The sequence below is a fragment of the Corvus brachyrhynchos genome, unplaced genomic scaffold (assembly GCF_000691975.1).
Source record: "Corvus brachyrhynchos isolate BGI_N302 unplaced genomic scaffold, ASM69197v1 scaffold221, whole genome shotgun sequence".
NCBI classification, from domain to species: domain Eukaryota; kingdom Metazoa; phylum Chordata; class Aves; order Passeriformes; family Corvidae; genus Corvus; species Corvus brachyrhynchos.
Genome location: NW_008236622.1, coordinates 621,292 through 642,151, shown reverse-complemented (window position 1 = coordinate 642,151; position 20,860 = coordinate 621,292). Strand labels below are relative to the sequence as shown.

Here is a 20,860-nt window from a genome sequence, read left to right as displayed (position 1 = left end):
TCCCATTTCTCTCTGAAAATGTGGCTGCACCAGCCAGTGCAATTCATACGTAAGTATGTTCATATTCCAGCCACTGTGAATTCAGTAACAGGCAATATTAGTTGCAGATATCTCCAGAGAGATGGAACTGACCTCACTTCCTTATTGCAATCTCTAGATTTTTATTGTTTTATCACATTATTGCCTCATGGATATGGTTCCAATTTGGAGCACTGTGCAGCACAGCAGCTAGCAGCCTTCTAGCTGGGTTAAGTGCTAGTTCATTGCTTCACACCTGTCGTGAGGAGATGGCTTTCAAGCAAAGACAGAGGGTGAATGGGCAGTGTTTTGCTACAGGCTTCTCTTCAGGATTTGGGATTCTGCTTTCATATATATCTCAAGCCTGTTGTGTCACACCAGATAGAATATCAAATCTTCTTTCTCAATTTATCTGTCAGTCAAAAGATAGTAATAATGTAGGAGCAAACCGTAGGATTTGATAAGTTGTTCCTCTTAAGACTGCAGAGTTTCAGAAGGAAGCGCTAACCTGTAGTCACATTCCTGCATGCTAAAATACAGCATGGAAAGTGCCGCATCGAGTGGGAGTAGGTGGGGAACAGGCAGTAGTCATTCAGCAGCTAAAAGAGCTGCTGTACAGTTCAAGCCAGTGACATCCTGCCATTTGGGTGTTTTCTATGCTGCTTTTTCTTATTAATGACTATGAACTGGTAGATCATTAACTTCTGTTGAGGTGTTTCTGTTCTGCTTGGCCACTGATACTTGAAAGAAAGAGTTACTGTTCCAGCTCAGGTATCAAGGCAACACAAATTGTTACAGACCAGCAACTGAATAAATTTACGATTTCACAGCATTTGGGAGCTGGTTGTGTTTGTGCAGACAGGTGCCACTGTCATTTGCATCTGGAATTGTACCTGCCCTGGCTGCAGGACTGCAGGTGGCTCCTGTGCTATGGGGCAGGGTGCTGGTGGTGCCTACATTGCAATGTCTGATGGTATCCTATGACTGTCTTTCCCCACACAGGCTGAAGGGAAGGCGGTGCTAATAACAGGCTGTGACAAAGGTTTTGGACATGCCTTGGCAAAATGCCTTCATGCAAAGGGATTTACTGTTTTTGCTGGATGCTTGCTCATGGTGAGTAGTGAAATTGATCAAAATTTTTCTCTGATTAGAGAAAAATGCTTCTCAAGTGAAAGCATCTTCATTTGCAGCCTCCATTTACCCCGGTTTAAGACCTGAGAGAGGTGTAGTGGGTGGGGATCGTTACATCTTCCATTGCTTCATCTTCCTATTGCATCTTGTCGTTCCTGTAATTGTGAGCTCTTTAGGGCAGGGTTGGTCTGTCAACTGCATGTCTGTACAGTAGCTTGTACAGTATGGTACTGTTCACTGCTGGAAGCCTCTCAGCAATACCACAGCACACTCAATAAATGTGATATGCCAAGATTGCTATGGCGCTATGGCTTTCTGTCTTCCCTGACATCCCTGTTGCTGTCTTTCACACTGTCATTTTTTGTGGACACTTCTCCCTATACTCATCTCCAAGCTGCCTCTCCTGCATTATTAAGGTTCTGTTTCCAAAATGTCTTGGAACTGTGCTTCTGCAGCTTCTGTACAAGCTATTCAGTTTATGGATAGCTGAATAAACAAATTTACCATACATTTCTGACATCTTTAGGTCTCACTTCCTGTCACGTGTGTTTGGCAGGTGGTATCACTTGTAAGAGATAAGTTTAGACACAGTGAATCCAAAGGGGTTTCAGACCCCTATTGTGAAACCCGTTTTATAAACTGGGCCAGCTCCGCTTCCATCTCAGCTGGGATTTTACCTTTACAATGCATTTTTGCTGTTTTGCTAGTCAAAACTCGTGTAATTTCTGACCTGAATTGTTCAAAATCAATTCATGGTCACTCATTTCTCCATTTGAAGATGACCATTTCCACACAGGTACTCAGGGCATGATGATCACAGATTTTTGAGTGCTGTGGACAGTGAGAACAAACAAAGGTGACCTTCTCTGCCTATGTGATCACAGCAGAGGTTACGTTCTTCCACCACACCAGAAGGGAAAGTTATTATCAGCTGACATATTGTGTAACTTGAGAACAAGAGCGTCCTGTTGGATAGTTGCCACTGTTCGGAAATTTCCATACGGAGCCTCTGTAATTCCTTCAGTAATCATGTCATTTGCTGCTTTGGGATGCCTGTCTCAGTGCTGATAGCAAGTCAGGCACTCTGCAGAGCAGCAGATGTAGGGAACAGAAAGGAGAGGGAAGATAGGGTGGGCTGAGGGGGCTGTTTGGAAGGCACGTGCTAGTGTGGAGCAGAGGTGGAAAGGCTCCACTGGAAACCCCATAAAGAAATGTAATGCTCCTGAAGTGAGGCCTGTTTGTTTGCTGGCTTCGTTGCTTGTGAGCTGCAGTAGGTTCCCAGCAGGGTCAGAGCAGGTATGGGGGCAGCTGTCATAAAGCAGGTGCCAGGCTCTTAGTTCACACCCAGTTAGTCCGTCACCACTTAACATGCTTTTATACAGAGAATTAAAGGATCCCTGATGTACTACATCACCACAGAAATACAGGATAATAGACTCTGAGGTGCATCAGGAGCTTCTCAATGATCAGACAGTCAAATATAAAGTTACAGGAATAAAAGGAACATGGCAGGCAGGCTGAGAAGAACTGGAAATAATCAAATGCAAAAAGGTTTGCATTTAGCAAGGGCAAGTAACTCCACTGAGAGAGTTTCTGTTAATATATTAGGATTGAGACAGAAAACCATACTGAAATAGGTTATAAAATAACCTTAAAAGTAGAAAGTACAAGAAAAGTTGAAATAATCAGTTTTATTTTCTTTGATCTTACTGAAAAAAGAATAAATTGTTTTCAGATGCTTACTGCCAGCAGTTGTCATGAGGACTGTAGTCAAGAAAAGGTAAAGAACAAGGGATGTTTATATTAATTAATGTGCTTAAGTTCACCAGGCCTGATGAAATATACTGAAGAGGATTTAGAGGATGAGCCATTGTGATTTCTGCCCCTTGGATGATATTTTGAAGAGGCCAGGGGATTTCCAGAAGGCTGGAAGAGGGCAGATATTGTACTTCCCAAAGTAGTTCTCTGGAACTGCCAACCCGGTAGCTCACCTCCAGTGCACTGGATGCAGTTGCCACACACTGCCCTGTCAGTTTTACAAATTACTGGGTCATAGTGTGATGCACCTTGCCTGTATAATTTTACTGGGAACAGACTGTGCTGTGTCAGTCCAATCTCATTCTGGCTAAGCAGCAGAGTGGCTAAAGGGGAAGGAATAAATGTATCCTGAGTAAGGGTTTTGTTACAGTTTGTTACAGTCCCTCATGATAGTCTCATGAGCAAACTCATGTTCTAAGTGACTGCTGTTCAGTCCCAGGACCATTTTCTTGGAAGTACCCCCTGGAAGAGAGTTTTCACTTGGAAAAAAATACACACAGAACCAGACAGAGAAGATTATTGGCCTTTTGGGAAACAGGGTTCAAAATGATCCTGACAGATTGGATGGAGTCTGAAATCAATTACGTGACATCCAGTAATGACAAGCATGAGGTGTTCCGCTCAGGAAACACAGGAAGGGAGTGGGTGGATGGCAGCAGCGGGGTGGGGAGGAACTGGTGCACATGGAGCAAGCTGGCTGGATCCATGGGAGTTCAGCATTGTGTTTGTGGCTTCCTGATTCTCCTGACATCTCATTGCAGGTACCCAAGTGCTTGCCAGGACCTAATCCTGCATCCTAGGAGCTTCCCTGGGAAAAAGTCATGGCCGTGTCTGTAACAGGAGGGCTCTCCACTAACGAACATCTGTGTGTTCTGCCTATTCTCAGCACCACTGCACTGGGATCCTCCAAACCAGAACAGGGGACAGGAGTGAGGAGGGGAAGGGGAGGCAGCCAAAAGCTGGAGCAAGTTTCCTCAGCTGGGTAGAGAGGGTTTGTGGAGCTGCTGGGCTCCCCAGCCAGGAGCAGCCCCTGCTAGGCACAGGGTGGGGTGGGCAGGCAGAGCCTGCAGGGCTGTGAGGGCAGGATAACCAGCTGATAGGAGATAGCTGGGAGGAAGTGGCACAGTGCCACTGAAGGCCTGCAGAGAGTACTTGGGCAGCAGGATGGCTTTCAACTCTGATGGAACTGGAAAGTGGAAGCTGGGAGATTCTCTGAGAGGACAAAGACAGCAAAGGGAGGTGGAGAGAGGCTTTGCAGGAGCAGTTGGGCCGCTGCTGCCAGCACCTCACTTGATTCGGCTGCTGTGTGGCTCCTGTTGGTGAAGGTCATGAAGGTTATCCCTGGGAGGACAGTCTTGCTGTTCCCATGGGAACTGTTGCAGGTGTTATCCCAGCCAGCAAATCTACCATTTAAAAATAAGGAGAAAGTACCATGTGGTACCTAACAAGGATGTGCTTACAGCCCCTGAAGAGACCACAGAACATATGATGATGCTCACTTGCTTCTATAAAAATCTGTACCTGCTTCATTTGTGAAGAGGTGTTCTGGGCAAAAGAGTTAAGCACTTTGTTTTACAGTTAAATAGTGTCTAAGGTGGTGTCTGCAACTATGTCAAGTGGTCCCAATTGATTCTGCATGTTGAAGTCAGTCTTCCAAAATCAATATATTTTGTCAATAATGAGTAAATTGTGGCTGGGGAGATAACTTTGCAGATAGAGTTGCATTGGTGATAGGGGAAAATTCATTTCTGTATGAACAATACAAACCATTTTTACTGAATTTGTAAGTTGCCAGCCTATGACTTGGTTTCTCAAAAAGCAATTTATAAGTGTTATGCAAGATTAAAGAAAAAAAATGAAGGGAAAGGTCTTTTCAGTGCTCAAAAAACAATTGGCACTTGAATGCAGATATAGTTATGTTTTGGTTTTGTACAGATGCAGTAAATCTTTCTCTTTACAAGCTGAATTAGCTCATCTTTATTCATTGTTAAGGAGCGGAAATTTGCTTTATATAACTCAGTGAGATGCAAGAGCATCTTCCAGAAATACAGTAAGGCATCATACAACCCTCATCTGTTTCAAAGGGAATATAATATTTTGGTGACTGTGTTGTTGTCTACTTGTAACACCACTTTGAGATTGTTTTCGTGGCTGGATAAGAGGGCCAATACAGCATGTCACTGTGTTTGATGTGCATTAGAAAAGCTTCAAACTTTATTTGCTGTTATTCTTGTACTGGGAAATAAGTCAGTTGTGAAATGACATGCAGCCGTGGGGCCAATAACTCATTCCTACTATTGTCATGTTGCCAATGTAACTATATATTGATTTTTAAGAGAACTGCCCTGTTTTGCTCACGTTTGTGATGGACATTTCAGCTCTTTTCCTTCGTTACATGTCATTGTTCACTGAACTGAAGGTGGAGATGAGATGTTATATACTATATTAATTAAATAGCCTGAGATATTTATAAAAAACTAGCAGTTACATATTTTTTATATCTGCCTGGCTGCAGAGGCTGCTGGGCAGATGACTGTGGGCGGGTTGCTCGCCTTATTTGCCCTTGTGCTGTGGGAGTTGGTATCAAGTGCTAAAGGAACAGTGGCAGCCAGGCATGGTGACTCACCAATTCATAACTTCTTCCTCCCAAATGAGGCAGAGCTTGTGATTCAGGGAATAGGGTTTTTTTGTGAATTAAGTATCAAGCCTGCTGTGAAACTATGTGGCTACTCTGTACTCTTTTCACTTTTATTTGTTATTTACCACCTGAGCTAGGCTGTAAGGCTTAGGCAGCAATCCTACCTGGAAGTGAGCAGGTAAAATTTGGAATTTTAACTGTGTTTATGTTTGACTAAATAAGAAAACCCACAGTAGTAATAGAGTCTCTTATGACAGCAGTGGCATGGGGAGGAAAGGAAGGAAAAGGGTGGAAAGGAAAGCAGAGCCATGAAGTTCTTATTGCCTATAGAGTAAAAAAATAAGTTCATTCTTCCTTAGCCAGAATCTTCTTTCATGCCTCATGTCTGTAATTGTGCCACTGTGTAGCAGATCTCAACTGAGCTTGTATTCCTGAACCTCTGACTGCAATTTCTGTACAAGTTATGTTACCTGTAGAGCACAGAGACTGAGGCAGTGGGGAGTCACTCATGGTTCTCCCTGGCTGGCACAGTATTTCAGCATGTTAAGGATGTGAAACCCATTGTGTGAGGAGCCAAGAGCAGGGTGGGCTTCATGGTGCTTCAGGGCAGTGGGTCACTGATGCAGTTCTGGAAGTGGTGCTGGAGGGAACAGGAGGATGGCACACTGGTTTGTGTATATTTGTGCACCAAGTTCACACCTGTGTGTGCAATGTCAGTAGCTTCTATTTCTTGTCCATGTGAACATGCCTGGCCCCAAGCTGCATTGCAATTCTTGGTCCATCTTAGTGGGACACCTTTCTGTTCTGCTGAACAGGAGGAGAATGGAGATGGAGCCAGGGAGCTGAAGAACATGAAGTCAGACCGGATGAAAGTGCTACAGATGGATGTGTGCAGTGATCAGGAAGTGGCTCAGGCTGTTGATTTTGTGAAGAGGACCCTGAAGGATCCAGAGGAAGGTATGTAGGGATCATTTGCTCACAGAATCCTTTCTACAGAGCAGACTGTGCATTGATCAGGTCTTTCTCTCTGTGCACCACCAAAAGAGGGTTAACAAGCCTGAAGGCCTGTGACAGTGGCTGGCAGTCAGGCTGTGCTGTACTCGGGTCAGTGAGGACAATTGTCTTGCTATTGATGTGGCAGCCACATGGAAAGAGACCAGGACTGACTGGAGGATTAGGCTTTAACTCTACATCCCAAAAAAGCAATGAGTGGCAGCAAGCCCACAAGTATCTGTGTCTTTGTCCTTGAATGTCTGTGAAGGGCATAGAATGGCCAGAGCTTGATCCCTTCCTTTTGCTCCTGCCACCTGAGATTTTTTGTGCCAGCCACATGGAAAGAGACCAAGACTGACTGGAGGATTAGGCTTTAACTCTACATCCCAAAAAAGCAATGAGTGGCAGCAAGCCCACAAGTATCTGTGTCTTTGTCCTTGAATGTCTGTGAAGGGCATAGAATGGCCAGAGCTTGATCCCTTCCTTGTGCTCCTGCCACATGTGCTCCTAGCTCATGTAGACCTTGCAAGTGACCCTGCTAATGAAGAGATGATGGGCCCTGGCTGCTTACTGCTGCTGTTCGCTCTGCTGTGTGGGTACAACTGAGTGCTCATTTGGAGCAGATTTGAACCGCCCTCAAACCTGGATTAATCTTCAGCCAGAACAATCCATGTTTTCAGTTTGCCATGCAATATCCCAGAGGTTATGTGAAGTGGAATCCAGGGTAGGCTTGGCATAGATGACCTTAATCCACATGTCACCTTAAGCATGAGTCCAACTCATGGACACTGAAAGCATGTCAAGGGAGATAGGAGTCCCATCTTTTCTTCTTGGAAGTGCTTTGGCAGTGGGATGTGAGTTTACAGTCAGAGCCTGATGTGACACCACCTGACCTCTTCCCATATGATGAATTTGTGAGGCTTCTTGCCCTGCATAGGCTTCTCTGCAGCCTCTATGCCAGTAGCAAGCTGGACAGCAGCTGTAGACACAGGCTGCGGGTGAACTGAAGTTTGACATCTGTGGCTTCAGGACTTCAGGATTTTGACTTGAAGTTGGTTGCTCCTCTTGAAGCTCAGATGAGTCTGCCATGGCCCTGTTTTTGTTCACAGCAAGTATTAAGCTAGTAAATAACAATAGCTCTAATCTTCATGCAAATTACATGAGCACACCTTTTCTTCTAAAACAAGCATATGAAATCTAACTGAGTACTGTACAAGCTCTGATCCCACACATGTTCTCTCTGCACGATTTTTCTTCCTACACAATCACCCAGCCCTCCTCATGCTTTTCACAGCTTCTTAAGCTTTTCCTGAAGAGCCCAGCAACAGCAGTGGTGGCACAAAGCCTTGTCCCAGTGAGTGAAAGCTTGGAAGGGAGCAGCTCTGTTGCTTCTATAAATGCAGCAGTGTTTGCCAAACTGTGTGTGTAGCAGGGACAGAGGAGTCTTGCATCCCTGATCAGCAAGTTGGACCGGTTCCTCCTGTAGCTCTTTGCCCGAGCGAAGTGTGTAAAGCAACAAAGGCTTCTCTTTAGGCCCATTGGTGTGACTGAGGTTTGAGGCTTCCTGATAAATAGTGCTCAAAAAATAAGTGCTGGAATATAAAGGCTATTGAGACTGAGGTGCCTTGAGCAGAGGTGTTGTTGCACACTGAATGTGGCCCCAGAGGAGCTAGTGCAGAACAGTTCTTGGGCTGTACAGTTCTTTATACCTCTTCTCCCTGTGCTGTGTACATAAGGCTGAATTCATTTGATAGGAGTGCCTGTTTGTTTTCGGTCTCATGCAGTTCCCACTGTATTGTTGACTCTAGAGATGTAATAGTGATAAGGTTCTGCTCAATAAACACACCGCTGTCCAGCAAACAGCCCTGTGACTGGACTCCCCTCAGCACTTTGTTCTGTTTGTAACGTGCCCTGATCTGTGAGTAATGGAATTCCAGCAACAAACTATTGTAAACAATGATTCAGGGACATTCATGAGGACTAACATCACAACCCAGGCAATGGTACAGAGATGGTACAGGACTAACATCACAACCCAGGCAATGGTACAAAATTGTACAGAGATTTACAGGAATTTGTAAGGAATACTCTGCAGAGGTCAGTTTGTGACCGACAGTTTAAGTCTTTGGTAAATCCCTGCCAAATTTTCTCTGCATTTTTTTTTGTTACTGGTGAAATTACTCCATCAGGTGCCTTGTTTCCATGGTCCTCCTGCTAGCAGTTAGACCTTGCTTTGCAGCACAAAAGGAACCCCATTCAGGCTGAGATGCTGTGCTGGATGCAGATCAGTGTGAATTTCAGTCATCTTGACCCACTAAAACTGGGAGCTTCAGTAAGTGAAGCAGCAACAGGCTGCTGTACACAGCTGGTCAACAGCCTTCAGGGAGAACAACCTTAGCTGGGAATGGGGCAGGGTTACTGGGGCCCATGTGAGAGCACAGGGTCAGCCTGCCAAGGGCATATTGGTGTTTTTAAGTGAAACAGGAGGATAAATTCCATTGCACAATGGCAGAATATTGCAATTTGCTTAGAGGACTATGTTTGGTAAAATAAATGGTTACTATCTGAATCAATACAGGGAAGAAGTTAAAAGGCTTTCATACACCAGAGTAGGGAAGCTATGGAGCAGAGGCAGGGCAAATAGCCCAAAAAACTTTTGAGAGCTTGATAACTTTTATCAACAGAATGGCATGACATTGGTGCTTTTGATAGCAATGTTGGAGCTCCCTGGACATGAAGACTCCTTCTCAGCCCTGTGTTAGCTCTTGGTGGTAAAAGGAAGGTCCTGGAGTAGAAAGGGACCCCAACTTCAACTGAGTCCAATGCAGCCCTGATAGTCCAGCCCCAACTTCAACACAGTGAAAAATAACCATGGTGAATGGCAGGACATTGAATGAGGAGCAACTCTGTTGTCTTGTTCCAGCTTCTCTGCTTATTCCTTGTGCAGTTTATGGCTGCACAGTCCCATGTTTCAATAAATCCATGAAGTATGGATTCAGCCCTACAAATGTTTGCCACTGGGACTCCTGCAGTAATTGCTTTGAAGGGTCACGTCCTTGCTGACCCGCTAAGTCCTGGCATGTAAGGAGTTCATCATGGAAGCTCTTGGGAAGTGCAGTCAATTTAATTTTGACAGGACTACATTCAAAAAAGACTTTAATTTTTACATTCTAGTGGTTGTAAGGGTTGGTTGGAAGTTTGCTAACTCCTGATAAAGTTAGGTTGAGGAAAATCAAATACTTGGACTAAAACACAGCAGCTGTTAACCAGGTCATGAATGTGCAGATCAATACCATGCACCCTCCAAAACAGTGAGCCAGAGTTGTGAAGGGGATTTAGAAACCCAAAATACTTGTTTTATTTCCTTTTATTTTTTTTTTTCTCCTAATTGCAGGAAAGTCCAGACCCTTCCAAATTGCAAAATCCATTATAAAGTCACTGAGTAGAGACAAACCTGGGATCAACAGGAGGCGTAAAAGAGAGTCAGCCTTTTAAAGCCCCAGAACAGCATTTGGCAGTACAGGAGATATTCAGGGAGGCAGTACTTGTGCGGCCCCATCACTTTCCTTGGTGTTCCAAACAAGTCCCTGGTATAGCAAGACTGTATTTCATCTCCTTGCTGGGTTTTCTCTACAACTTTTTCTACGAAAGTGCCCAGTTCTTTGTTAAGGTTTTAGGTTACTGTGAACAACAAGAAAAGTGGCTTCTCTGTGACACTCTTCCTTGTCCTGCTCTTTAATAATATTTTTTTTTCACAGGTCTGTGGGGCCTTGTGAACAATGCTGGCATCTCAGCCTTCGGAGAGGTGGAATTTGCAAGTTTAGACAACTACAAGACGGTGGCAGAGGTCAATCTATGGGGCACTGTGAGGGTGACAAAGGCTTTCCTGCCCCTCATTCGCAGAGCTAAAGGTACATGGCGGGCAGTGTGGTAAGGCTCAGAGGTTTTGTAGCACAGCAAAGAGATGTAGCTAGAAATCCAGGCTGTACTTGGGGGAATGCCTGTGCAGTCAAGGGAGGGTTTCTGAGAATGCCATGTAAGCATTTGGTAGTACAGGTTCTTCTTGGGGCAGTCCAGGCACCTACACAGCAGGTGCTATCTTAAACATCCAAAATGTCAGAGACTGTTGTGCCGTGTTGGCAGATATCACACAGACAAGATAATACAGAGTCCAAAGAGTGGTCATGTTTGGAAAACTGAATCCTATTCCATTCACAGGTGACTTCAGGTAGTGACAGAATAAATGAGAGTGAATTACAGCCATTTTAGATATCTTACGAGACAATGGTATTATCAAAACTCTTTGTTTTATATTGAAAAAAGATATGCATGAGCAGAACTCTGAAGAGCTTCTTTACTTAGCGTGTGTGGGAACGCTGGTACAGGTGTGTTCTGTGAGGACAAAAAGGGGCTATATTAAGAAGATTGCTCAGATGCCATTCCCAGACAGCAGTTAACCACTAAACAAGCTCCATCTCCCTACAAAAAGTATCTTACCCATCAGGTCAGCAAGTGGTTCTCACAGTGCCTCTAAGTTACACTTAGGTCTGGAATGAGACAGCAGAGCTGCCCACTTGTTTCTCAGCTGAAATTTTGAGCTGCAGAGGGGTGTTGTGTTCCATGGCTGTGAAAATTCTCTTTGCAAAAATAGCTGGTGGAATTTCAAGGGCCTGTTTGCAAGTGTATCTGAAACCATAGTGCACACGTCTTGTCTTGGATAAAGGCTGAGACACACAGAGGAGTGACCACTGCTGTCACTGCCCTGTCACTGCCCCTGAGTTGTGAGCTTTGCAGCTTGTGACACTCCAGGCTGGGAACTTAAGCCCTTCTCTAGCAAGACACACGAGTGGGGCACACTCCTAAGAACACACAGCTAGCAGTCTCCGAAGATCTCATTTCCCTACTTGGAAATTAGGAGGGAAATATCTTGAATCCTTTGTAAATTCTTTGATGCAGAGATGGACATATGCACCATCCCTGGAGGAGGTCAGAACAGGGGTTAGCCTTGCTTGAGGCAGGAGAGAAAAGCTCTGTGAGAGGGGATGCATATTCAAGATTCAGATTTTAGAAATCAGCATCATCCAACTAAGTACCCTTTTACTGGGATGTTTTGGCTGCTGCTTCTGCAGCCCATCGTCTCTCCCTGACCTTTTCTCTCTAGGCCGTGTGGTGAATATCACGAGCATGTTGGGACGCATGGTGAGTCCATCTCGCTCCTGCTACTGCATTTCCAAGTTTGGGGTGGCAGCCTTCTCCGACTGCCTGAGGCAGGAGATGTACCGCTGGGGGGTCCACGTCATCCTCATCGAGCCCAGTAACTTCGTGGCAGCCACTGGCATCCTGACGGCAGCTGGCATCGACCGGCAGGCCGAGGCTCTGTGGAGTGGGGCCACGGACACGGTGCGGGAGGACTACGGCAGCGAGTATTTCACTCGCCACGTGGCCATGATGAAGTCCTTCGTGAACAGTGGCCTGAAGGACATGTCTCTGGTCTTGAATGACATCACCGAAGCGCTGACGTCCCCGTGCCCGAAGAACCGTTATAACCCCATGGAGACCTGCTGCTGGGTGAGGCTGCAGGTCATGACCCACCTGCCCACGGCCATTGCCGACTGGCTTTACATCCCCGGAGCCACCCTGTAGACAGGCATCCCTCCAGGGCTCCTACTCACACACAGGTTAGGGCTGACCTCTGCGCTCCTTGCTGCTGTGTCTCCCCTGGAGATGCACATGCTTCCACTTTGAGTTATGGCTTCAAGTCATGTGTTGTGGGATGCTAGAACAGCATAGCTTTTTTGGATCTTTTTTTTTTCCCCTCATTCTTGTTGTTTGTATTCCTTGCTGTGCTGATTAAAGTTGAAAGGTGTTTTCCTATTAACTATGGAGGAGGCAGAGGAAGGTAAATATAATATGTCAAATATGTGCCAAATATGTGGCTAGTGTAATTAGGTCAGCAGAGTTCCCCCAGTGATAAATTTGGCTTATTAATGGGCTCTTACTTTTCCTTACAAGGACAAACTGCTAATAGCAGGGCAAAGCTGTTGCTATGAGATGGCTTGAAGGGAGAAACTAAAATGGGAAACAAAATCAGAGTTTTCCATTTGGCTGAAAATGGGTCAGTCACAGTCTTCTATTGTTTTCCTGACACTGCCAGGAAGCTCTGCTGTGCTGTGACTGTCTGCTCTTTCCAGGCAAACAGCAACACTGCCTCTAAACAGCCTCATTACCTAGCTGCAAAGAAGAGTTCTTCCCTCCCTGCACTGTGGCTGGGAGGTGCCAGAGCAAACAACTGGGCACAGGGTGGGCAGGGAAAAGCCCTTCTAATAATGCGGTCTGAGCCATCTCTCAGCAGTCCCTGTGGATGCTGGGATTTGCAGCCTCTCTCCACCTGCTGCTGCTGAGCTTTGTGGGACAGGGTTTAAGCTGATGTAGCAAACAAATTTGGCTCCTCTGACTGCTACCTTAGGTGCCTGAACTACTCAGCTGTGGTACAGACACTGTCCAACCATCCCCCTGCTTCCCTCTTGCTGGTAAGGGAGCTGCTGTTGGCATTTCCAAATCAGTTTTTTCGTTTATCCTCTGCATTTGAACAGTGATGGGGCACTCTGCAGCCACAGTGTGGCCTGACTATGAGCTCTGGAAGGATGCTTTAAGGGACACATTTCTTATTTTTATTATTGCACAATGAAATCTCCATGTCACACAATCATCTTCTCTGAGAACCTCCTGATAACTGATACAAGCTACTCTTGCCAGTAGAGTATCACCAAGGGTCTCTTCTGTTGGCCACATGCCAGATTTCAACAATGTTTTCCAAGTGCTGGGGCTGCCTGGCTTCTTGCCCCATTCCCTGTGTTCCAGTGGTGACCGCTGGTAGAGCAGCCTGGTGGCCAGGCTGGGACCTGAGCCTCTTACTCTAGGGACCAGCTTTTCCTTCCATTGCTTTGCCTTATGTGAGATTAAGTGCCTGTGAAAAGAAATTATAGATTGCTCTTTCTTCATCTGTCTCTGCTACCGCTGACTTGGAAACTGTGCCTTAAACTTTTGTATGCCGCTGGCTGCAAATTCTTGGAGTCTGCATGCAGCCATGAATGCTGTGATGCCTTCAGGAGGAAAGCAGGTTTCCCTTGGAGATGCTGTCAAGGCAGCTTGTCTTACAAGTAGCAACGGCTAGAAATACTGCTGTGCAGTTTGTGTCTTTTCCAGATCATCTGCACAAGGAGATTTCCTAGGATTCAGGACCCAGAAGGATCCCACTGAACTGCAGCTTAAACAGTAATCACTTCTGCCCCCTGCACTGTGAAGTGTGATTAATGTTAAAGAGCTCTGATTTGCACAGAGAGAAAAATAAACTCTGAGATTTGTAAAGCATATGTCTCTGGCTCCAGTGCTCATTTCTACATTTGTTTTTCCACCTCTTTTGAATCTGAGGTTGGGATTTAATTAGGTTCAGTAATTAAGGAGGTGGCTTAATAATAACAATAATATAATAATAATAAATAATAACAAGGTGTTTCAGTGGGACTGTGGAGGCTCAGTGAGAACTGCCTGAAGCAGAACGGGCAGCATGGCCCATTTCCTCAGCAGAAGGCAGTTAGAGAGGCCTGTCTGTAAACACAGGCACCATCAGTGTTTGTATTTTGTGTGGTTTCCCTCGAAGGAGATTGTTTAGAGCAGTGCTGTGCATTATTCATTGCCTCAGCACTCTGCGTGTAACTAATCCAAGGCCTACAGCTGCCTGGTAATAAGGATTAGCTCTTCTCACAGACAGAACGGAGACTGGCAAGACAAGAAGTGTCTGAGGCCATGTGAGGACCCTGTGGTTGAGCCAGGGTTAGGATTTCACAGCATGTGAGCCCCAGTCCCCTCCTCTGCCCCCTGAGAAGTGCTCAGGAGGAGTGTTAGTGCTTGGTCTGGTTTCTGCCTGGGTGGGGAGCTCTGGGTGTCTGGGGGCGAGAGGAGAAGAGTACATGTTTCACACCACAGAGTTGCACTAATATGGCATTGAGGGCAGATTTTTGTTCTGCTGGTGAGTAACAGAGGGAAGAAAACTCAATTCCAGTTGGCAGTGGACAGAGGACAAAAGAGGCAGAAGTTCAGTGAAATCGCATGGAAGTCCATGGTCATTGCTGCTGTGGTATCCCACAAGGAATTATGCTGCCGAAGCTGGCCATGCCTTTTTTATTCAAGGGCCAGCTGCTGAGGCTGTGGCACTGTCCTACCTTTTTCTGCATGTTTCTCACAATGCTTTGGAAGGCAGTGATGGTCCAGCTCCTTGATGCACCCGTCAGCCTTTGTAAAGTGATCCTGGTTTTCCTTTCAGATCGACAGGTTCTCTGTGATGGCACTAGGAACCAAGTGGTGTTCAGTCCTCTGCATGCGACATTTGCTCTCGTTCATCTTAACACAGCAAGGGGCCTCCTGGGGTTTCCCAAGCAATCACTGCAAGTTAGATACTGCAGATCATTTCAGATTCTTTGTGTCTTGACCAAAACCCATGCCCTAAACCAGTGGCAAGTCACAGTGTGTGTTGCAGACCTCAAGGCATCTGTGGTTCCTGGTTTAGCTCCAACATGAAACCTTCACTAGCAGCAATGACAAAGAGTTTATTATGGGTGAAGGGAATAAAGATCATCTCTAAAAGCCAAGAGAAACCAAATGTCTCTTCTGAATGGCAAGAGCTGCAGAAGAAGTGGTTCCTTTCAGGCAGAGGCAAGGCAAGACAAGAGGCAACAAGTTCCTATGGAGATCCTTCACTGACAGTCCTGTGTTTACCTCTTGAAGGAGCTACACAGAGGATGGGAACCTAAACTTCTTCTTCTGGGCTTCACAAGTCTTTACCACTGTCAAGGGTGGCTGATGTCCTTGGTTTGCTGTTCTGATGTGGCTGAAGATCTCAAACAGCCATGGAGCTGGCCAGGGGGCTGCTGTACCAAGTGCCAGCTGTGCAGTATTCCTGGGAACTACACTTGACACTCTGATGGGCAAGACCCAGCACTGGCACAAATATGTGAGCAGTGGGATGTGATTTCTCCTAGAAAATATTGCATCAGGATATTTCTGTGTGCCACATTCCTCCCCAGTAGTAGCCCTGTAGGTGCTGTCTGGTTACAGAGCACTAGTGAAAAACCACAGCACAAGGGATGCCAGAATGTTAGCGAAGTGAGTGCTCTCCTTTGCCTAATGGGCCCAAGCTTATGAATACTCCTGTTTCTGGACAGCTGATGCCTGTGACTGACTTGTGGTGCATTGGCATTGTCTGCTAGGTAACCTGTTGCTTTAACACCTGAGATGGAGTTGATAAGTGTTAAAGGAAGTTTAGAATTTGAGAAGAATCTCTTGCACATCTGGCTTTGAACTTGTAGCTGAGAAACTGCCCACTGCCAGAAATGTTCTTGGGAAAAGGAGGCCAGTGATGGCAGTGCTTTCACACACAGCGGTGCCCTGAAACCAGGATGGGAGATTATTCAGCACAGCTCTCCTCTGCCCCAGGTCAGGGCATTACTTCTGCTTCTGGTGGTCTTTCCCCTGCTCCAAAAAGTCTCCTTGTGGGATCACTGTGTCTTCCAGGCAAACTGCTTCCCCAAGGGCTTCTCCTCTTCCTTGAGGAAAAAAAAAATCAAAGAAAAACATCAACACTATCAGTTTGAAAAACATGCCAAATGGAGACTAGGATGCTGTGCTAAAGCTCTTCACAACAGCCACAAAAGGTGAGAAAGGTTGCTGAGGTCCTGTCTTGCACAGGGAGGTGCTGGCTCAGCCCTCTGCCAGTGGTCAGGGCAGTGCCTGGGAGCGGGACCTTTGCAGGCTTGGGGCTGGTGCAGGGAGCTCTGCTCGGCAGCACCCAGCTCTGCAACAGTGCCACCCAGTGCACCCACACATGGGAGCCTTGCTCAGCCTTTTGGAAACTTGACCTCAGAAACCCGGGATGGGTTTATCTTCCTAGCTTAAAGACCCTCCTGAATATGCTGGTGCTGCATAAATAGCAACAGCAGCACCTGTGTTCTGGCTGGGGTTTTGAAACACAAGTCAGCTTCTTGTGTAACCACAATGCTGAAAAACGTCTTAGAAAAAAACCCAAACCAAAACCAGCAGGTTTCTCAGCCAGCAGCCTGAGCCCTGGGGGTTGGAGAGATGCTACAAATAGAGAATTTGTAAGAGAGCCAGCTCCACCTCTGGGGCCTGGCCTGGAGCCAGATACAGTTAATTCATTCTCAGCAGTGCTGGAAGGGCCACAGGGATGCTACTGATACAGCCCTATCATCCTCTCCCCTGGTGCTCTTTGAGGCAAGAGCAGACCTGTGTTTTCACCTCAAAACACTGATAAATAATACCTTTGCCCTGACAGCAGCTTATCAGAAGGCATAAAGCAGCCATATGTGCAGGTCTCCTGCAGCATCCAATACCTTCTCCTCCTGTGGTGTCTTGAAGGGAAGAGCTCTCAGAGCACTTGGCAGGATGGCATTGTCCCGCTGGTGCCAAAGGCAGCTCCAGGCACAGCGCTTGGCTGAGCCAGCGTTCAGTGTCCTGATCACGGCACAGTGCAGTGAACATGCCGTAATTCACTGCCTGCAGGGCAGCTTCATTTGGTTCCCTGAGGGTGCTTTGTCTCACAGCACTTTTTGCCAACAGAGCAGTGACAGAGGGAGTCCCTGCCCACCCCCTTGGTGTGGGTGTGCAGTATTGCTTTCCTCTGCTCTTAACAGAGAAGCTGATTGTGTTTTGCCCCCATAAATGGCCATATATGGTCAGGGAGGCATTTTTCTGGTATCTTCTGATGAAGCACATCATTATCAGATTATCCTTAATGAAGGAACCCCCTCCATCAGACAGCCTCAACCCTGAAGGAATCAGTATGGAGAAAGAATCTGAAGTTTTCTGGATTTTTGGAACAATAACTATATTTTTAAGAGTGAGGGTTTCTAAGACTCGATGGTACTGCCATAGCATTGGCAGCTTTGCACTTTCATTGCCATAGCATCATGACACTGGTCCCAATACCATGAGTTTTACGGGTTTGCTCTGAAGAGCACATGCAGGTATTTGGTCAGCCTACTAGTTCCTGGCTCTTGCCTTCCCATGTGCCTGCCTGTTCCCAGCCAGCATGGCACAAGGTTGTCCATCCCCCTGAGCATGGCCCCTGGTATGAAAGCTCTTCCTTGTGCAGAACGTGGCAGATGATGTTGTGAAGGGCAGTGGTGTTTCCCAGTTGTTGCCAGCTCCAGCACACAGACAGAACAGATCTGGTCACCTGAGATCTTCCTTCACTGTGTTTGTCAAGACATTAATAAAAGTAGAAACAGGAAAAATGAAAGAATTCTTGCTTTGGTTGTAGAAAGGGTGTTCAGCAGAGGAACCAGGTAAGAGCTGGTCTGTTTTAATGGTTTAAGGGAAAGACTTCTGCCTGGGACTGAGATGAAGCACTTCTGGCCCTGGTACTGCTACAGGTTGGCTAAATGTTCTGAAAAAATCATTCTACCTGCGCCAAGCTCCCTTACTATCCCAGCTGCCTCTTTTTATGCTGGAAAGCAGAAAACCACTGCAATGTAATAATGCATGTTGTTTGACTCATTTTGTTGTTATAACTGATGCCAGAACCTGATGCCCGTTCCCATAGGCTGAATTACTTTTTGTGGCAGAATAATAAATGTGGTGTCTCCAGTCTTCTGCGCAAAAGCTGCTACAGGTGGCTTATAAAGTCCTCTGAATTGTTAGAGCTGCAGGGAGGAAGGTGCCAGGGCTGAGGGCAGGCATTAACACCACTGTGCTGCTCTTAAACGGGCACCAAGGTTAACAATCACCCCACAGGCACCTTGCCCGGGGACCTTGAACTGCAGCTTAGGGAAAAGCTCTGCATGGTCTGTTACTGCACAGCTCCAGGGCTTCCCTGCCAGAGCAATTGTGCTCCCAGGGGTGTGGGTGGTACCTGTCACCTTGTGGGGTCAAGTGCTGTAGAAGTCGTTTTCCTGGTGAGACTTTAACCAGGGTTACTATGACAATCGGTCAGCAGGCTGGCCTTGTGTCCCCTTCCTGGTTTCTGCCTGCTCGGAGGTGTTGAAGCACTCAGAGCGCAGCAAAGCACCTTCCCTTTCCAGCTCTAATGAGAGGCAACCATTGCTCCCGGAAGCATGACTAAGGTGGGAGCTGTTGGGAGAGGGAATGCACCCTGGTAAGGCCCCATGGCTCCATCACTTACTGCAGGGAGGGATGTGTCAGTCCCTGTGTCTCACTGGAGACATCCAGCGGGTGTCTGGAGTATGGCTGGACAGCTTCCCTCCCTTTGGAAAGCTTGTGCAGGTGCTTACCCTGGCAGCCCTCCAAAGAAGTGATGAGGATCAAGTACTCCAATACAACTGAGGTCCACTTTGATAATGAGAAAGTGCCTGCAGAAAATTTGCCTGAAGACTCAGAAAAGGCTTCGAGATGGCAATGGCCATCTTTAAAGAGGGTGAAATGCTGTGGTGGCTTGGCTGTTGGCGTGAGGTGGCTTTGAGGAGGTGCAGGACACAGTCATTCAGTGGGTGCAGTGGTCTGTCCATCCCAGCAAGGGACTCCAGCACTGAGTTTTCTCAACGCCAGCACTGGTGTGGGGATGAAGCCAGTGCTTTTACTGGGAACTGCTGCCACACCATGTGTACATGCAGGAAACACTTCTCTCCCCATCTTCCTCATATACCCTTGGCCCCCACACTAAGTCCCAACCTCACCCCCTCCCTGCACATGTTTTTTTGCTGCACACATTTATGAACATGTGAGTCCCTAAGACTCTGTAGCCCAAGAGCACATCTGGACCTTCTTTTTGCATCACTGTCACTTTTACAGCCCTGAACCACACATAAGCTGCCTGGTTCCCTCAGGCTTTGGGGACATCTCTACTGGGTGGCTGCTCCCTTCCTGCAGCACTAACAGGCTCTAACAGGAGCAGGAAGCCCCCAGCTCCCTGTGGGCAGGGATGGCACTTGGCCCAGCCAGCCCAGCTCCTGCTTCAGGCAGCTTTCCCTCCTGCAGGCACAACCCAGGAGATGGCTTCCAGCTCTGTGCATGGGCACTTACAGACTCAAAATCAGTCCCAGGTTGATCCATTGCATCCCAAGGAAGCTCCTACACTCCTGTGCATCTGTCCTGGTGTAAGAAGATTTTGTTCTAGTCCATGGGTAACAACCATTTGTCAAGAATAATTATGTCAGGGAATGCAAGGCGTGACATGTGGATAATGCATGTCCTCACTGCAGGTCTCTTTACACTGAAATACTCACCTGACTAGTATTCCTGGGGTGCAGCGCAGATAAAAGCATTTTTAATACTGTCTAAACTAATCATTCCTAAAATCTCCCAACTTGTTTGAATGAAACTCACCATGAATGGTATCTCTGTGCCATTTCATACTATAACCAGGTATTTCACCGAAGTCAGAGCACTGACCACTAAATTTATGTTACTTATTTTCTGTACAATGTAAATTCCAGTCTAGCAAACACTTAGGGCTGTGTTTCAATGCAAGCTGTGTGTGCTCGAGCTCAGTGGCCTCAATGCAGCTATTCACAGGCAAAGCCAAACACATATGCCAGTGTCTTTGTGCCCTCAGCCTGTGTGGAGGGATGAGACTTGCTCTTTCAGAAAGGGTATTCTTGAAATTCTTCTCTGACCTGTGGTGTGGGATTGGGGGACTCAGAGATATGGGACGGAAATGCTGTGCTGACTGGTCAAGAAGTCCATCGGGGCCAAGGTGCCCTAGGGTCTTCCTGGTGCATATATAAAACATATATAAAACAGCCCTGAGGCCTATGAGTGGGGTGTATCTGAGAGTCTGAGGCCATCCCTGAACTCCCTGTGTCATTCCTGTGCTCCTTGTAGCTGATTCAAGGTGCTGACTTGAAGCTGGCTCCAAAGTGTTCTGGCAGCAGGAGAGCCCATGTCCCTGCCAAAGGGCTTCTTGCTTGGCTGGCAGGGCAGCATAATCTGCAGGAGATTTCTTAATTGCATTTCTTAATGTAATAGAGGCTGTTCTCTCTTTCCGTGAGCAGAACTGCAATTACCCACACACTGTAAATCTGTGTAGTGAGGAAGAGGTAGGTTGTATATAGGTCATAGAAAATATAATTGTGTAACTGCATTAACGCATGCCTGAGCTAAGGGCTGAAATATGGCTTAGCTGCAGAAAATAGGGCTACGGGCTTTAAATAGCTTTACTTGGGCATCTCTTGGACAGAGCTGGTGATGCTGTGAGCAGATCACTGTGCTTCCTCCTTGAGAACAGAAAAC

The 20,860-nt window shown here is 46.6% G+C and overlaps 1 protein-coding gene across 1 annotated transcript; it reads left to right on the top strand.

The window, feature by feature from the left end:
- Nucleotides 1-17: 17 nt before the first annotated feature.
- LOC103624851 (D-beta-hydroxybutyrate dehydrogenase, mitochondrial) lies at nt 18-13,971 on the top strand. The gene is made up of 5 exons (XM_017726426.1): nt 18-49; nt 1,021-1,131; nt 6,421-6,562; nt 10,357-10,509; nt 11,760-13,971. The coding sequence occupies exons 2-5, from the start codon at nt 1,129-1,131 to the stop codon at nt 12,239-12,241; spliced, it is 780 nt and encodes a 259-aa protein (XP_017581915.1). The 5' UTR covers nt 18-49; nt 1,021-1,128; the 3' UTR covers nt 12,242-13,971.
- Nucleotides 13,972-20,860: the final 6,889 nt, after the last annotated feature.

Excerpts from the sequence above, each read along its gene's own strand:
- LOC103624851 (XM_017726426.1), top strand. Across the intron at positions 6,563-10,356 it reads CCTGAAGGATCCAGAGGAAG|GTCTGTGGGGCCTTGTGAAC; the intron begins GTATGTAGGGAT and ends TTTTTTTCACAG. Across the intron at positions 10,510-11,759 it reads CCTCATTCGCAGAGCTAAAG|GCCGTGTGGTGAATATCACG; the intron begins GTACATGGCGGG and ends TTTTCTCTCTAG.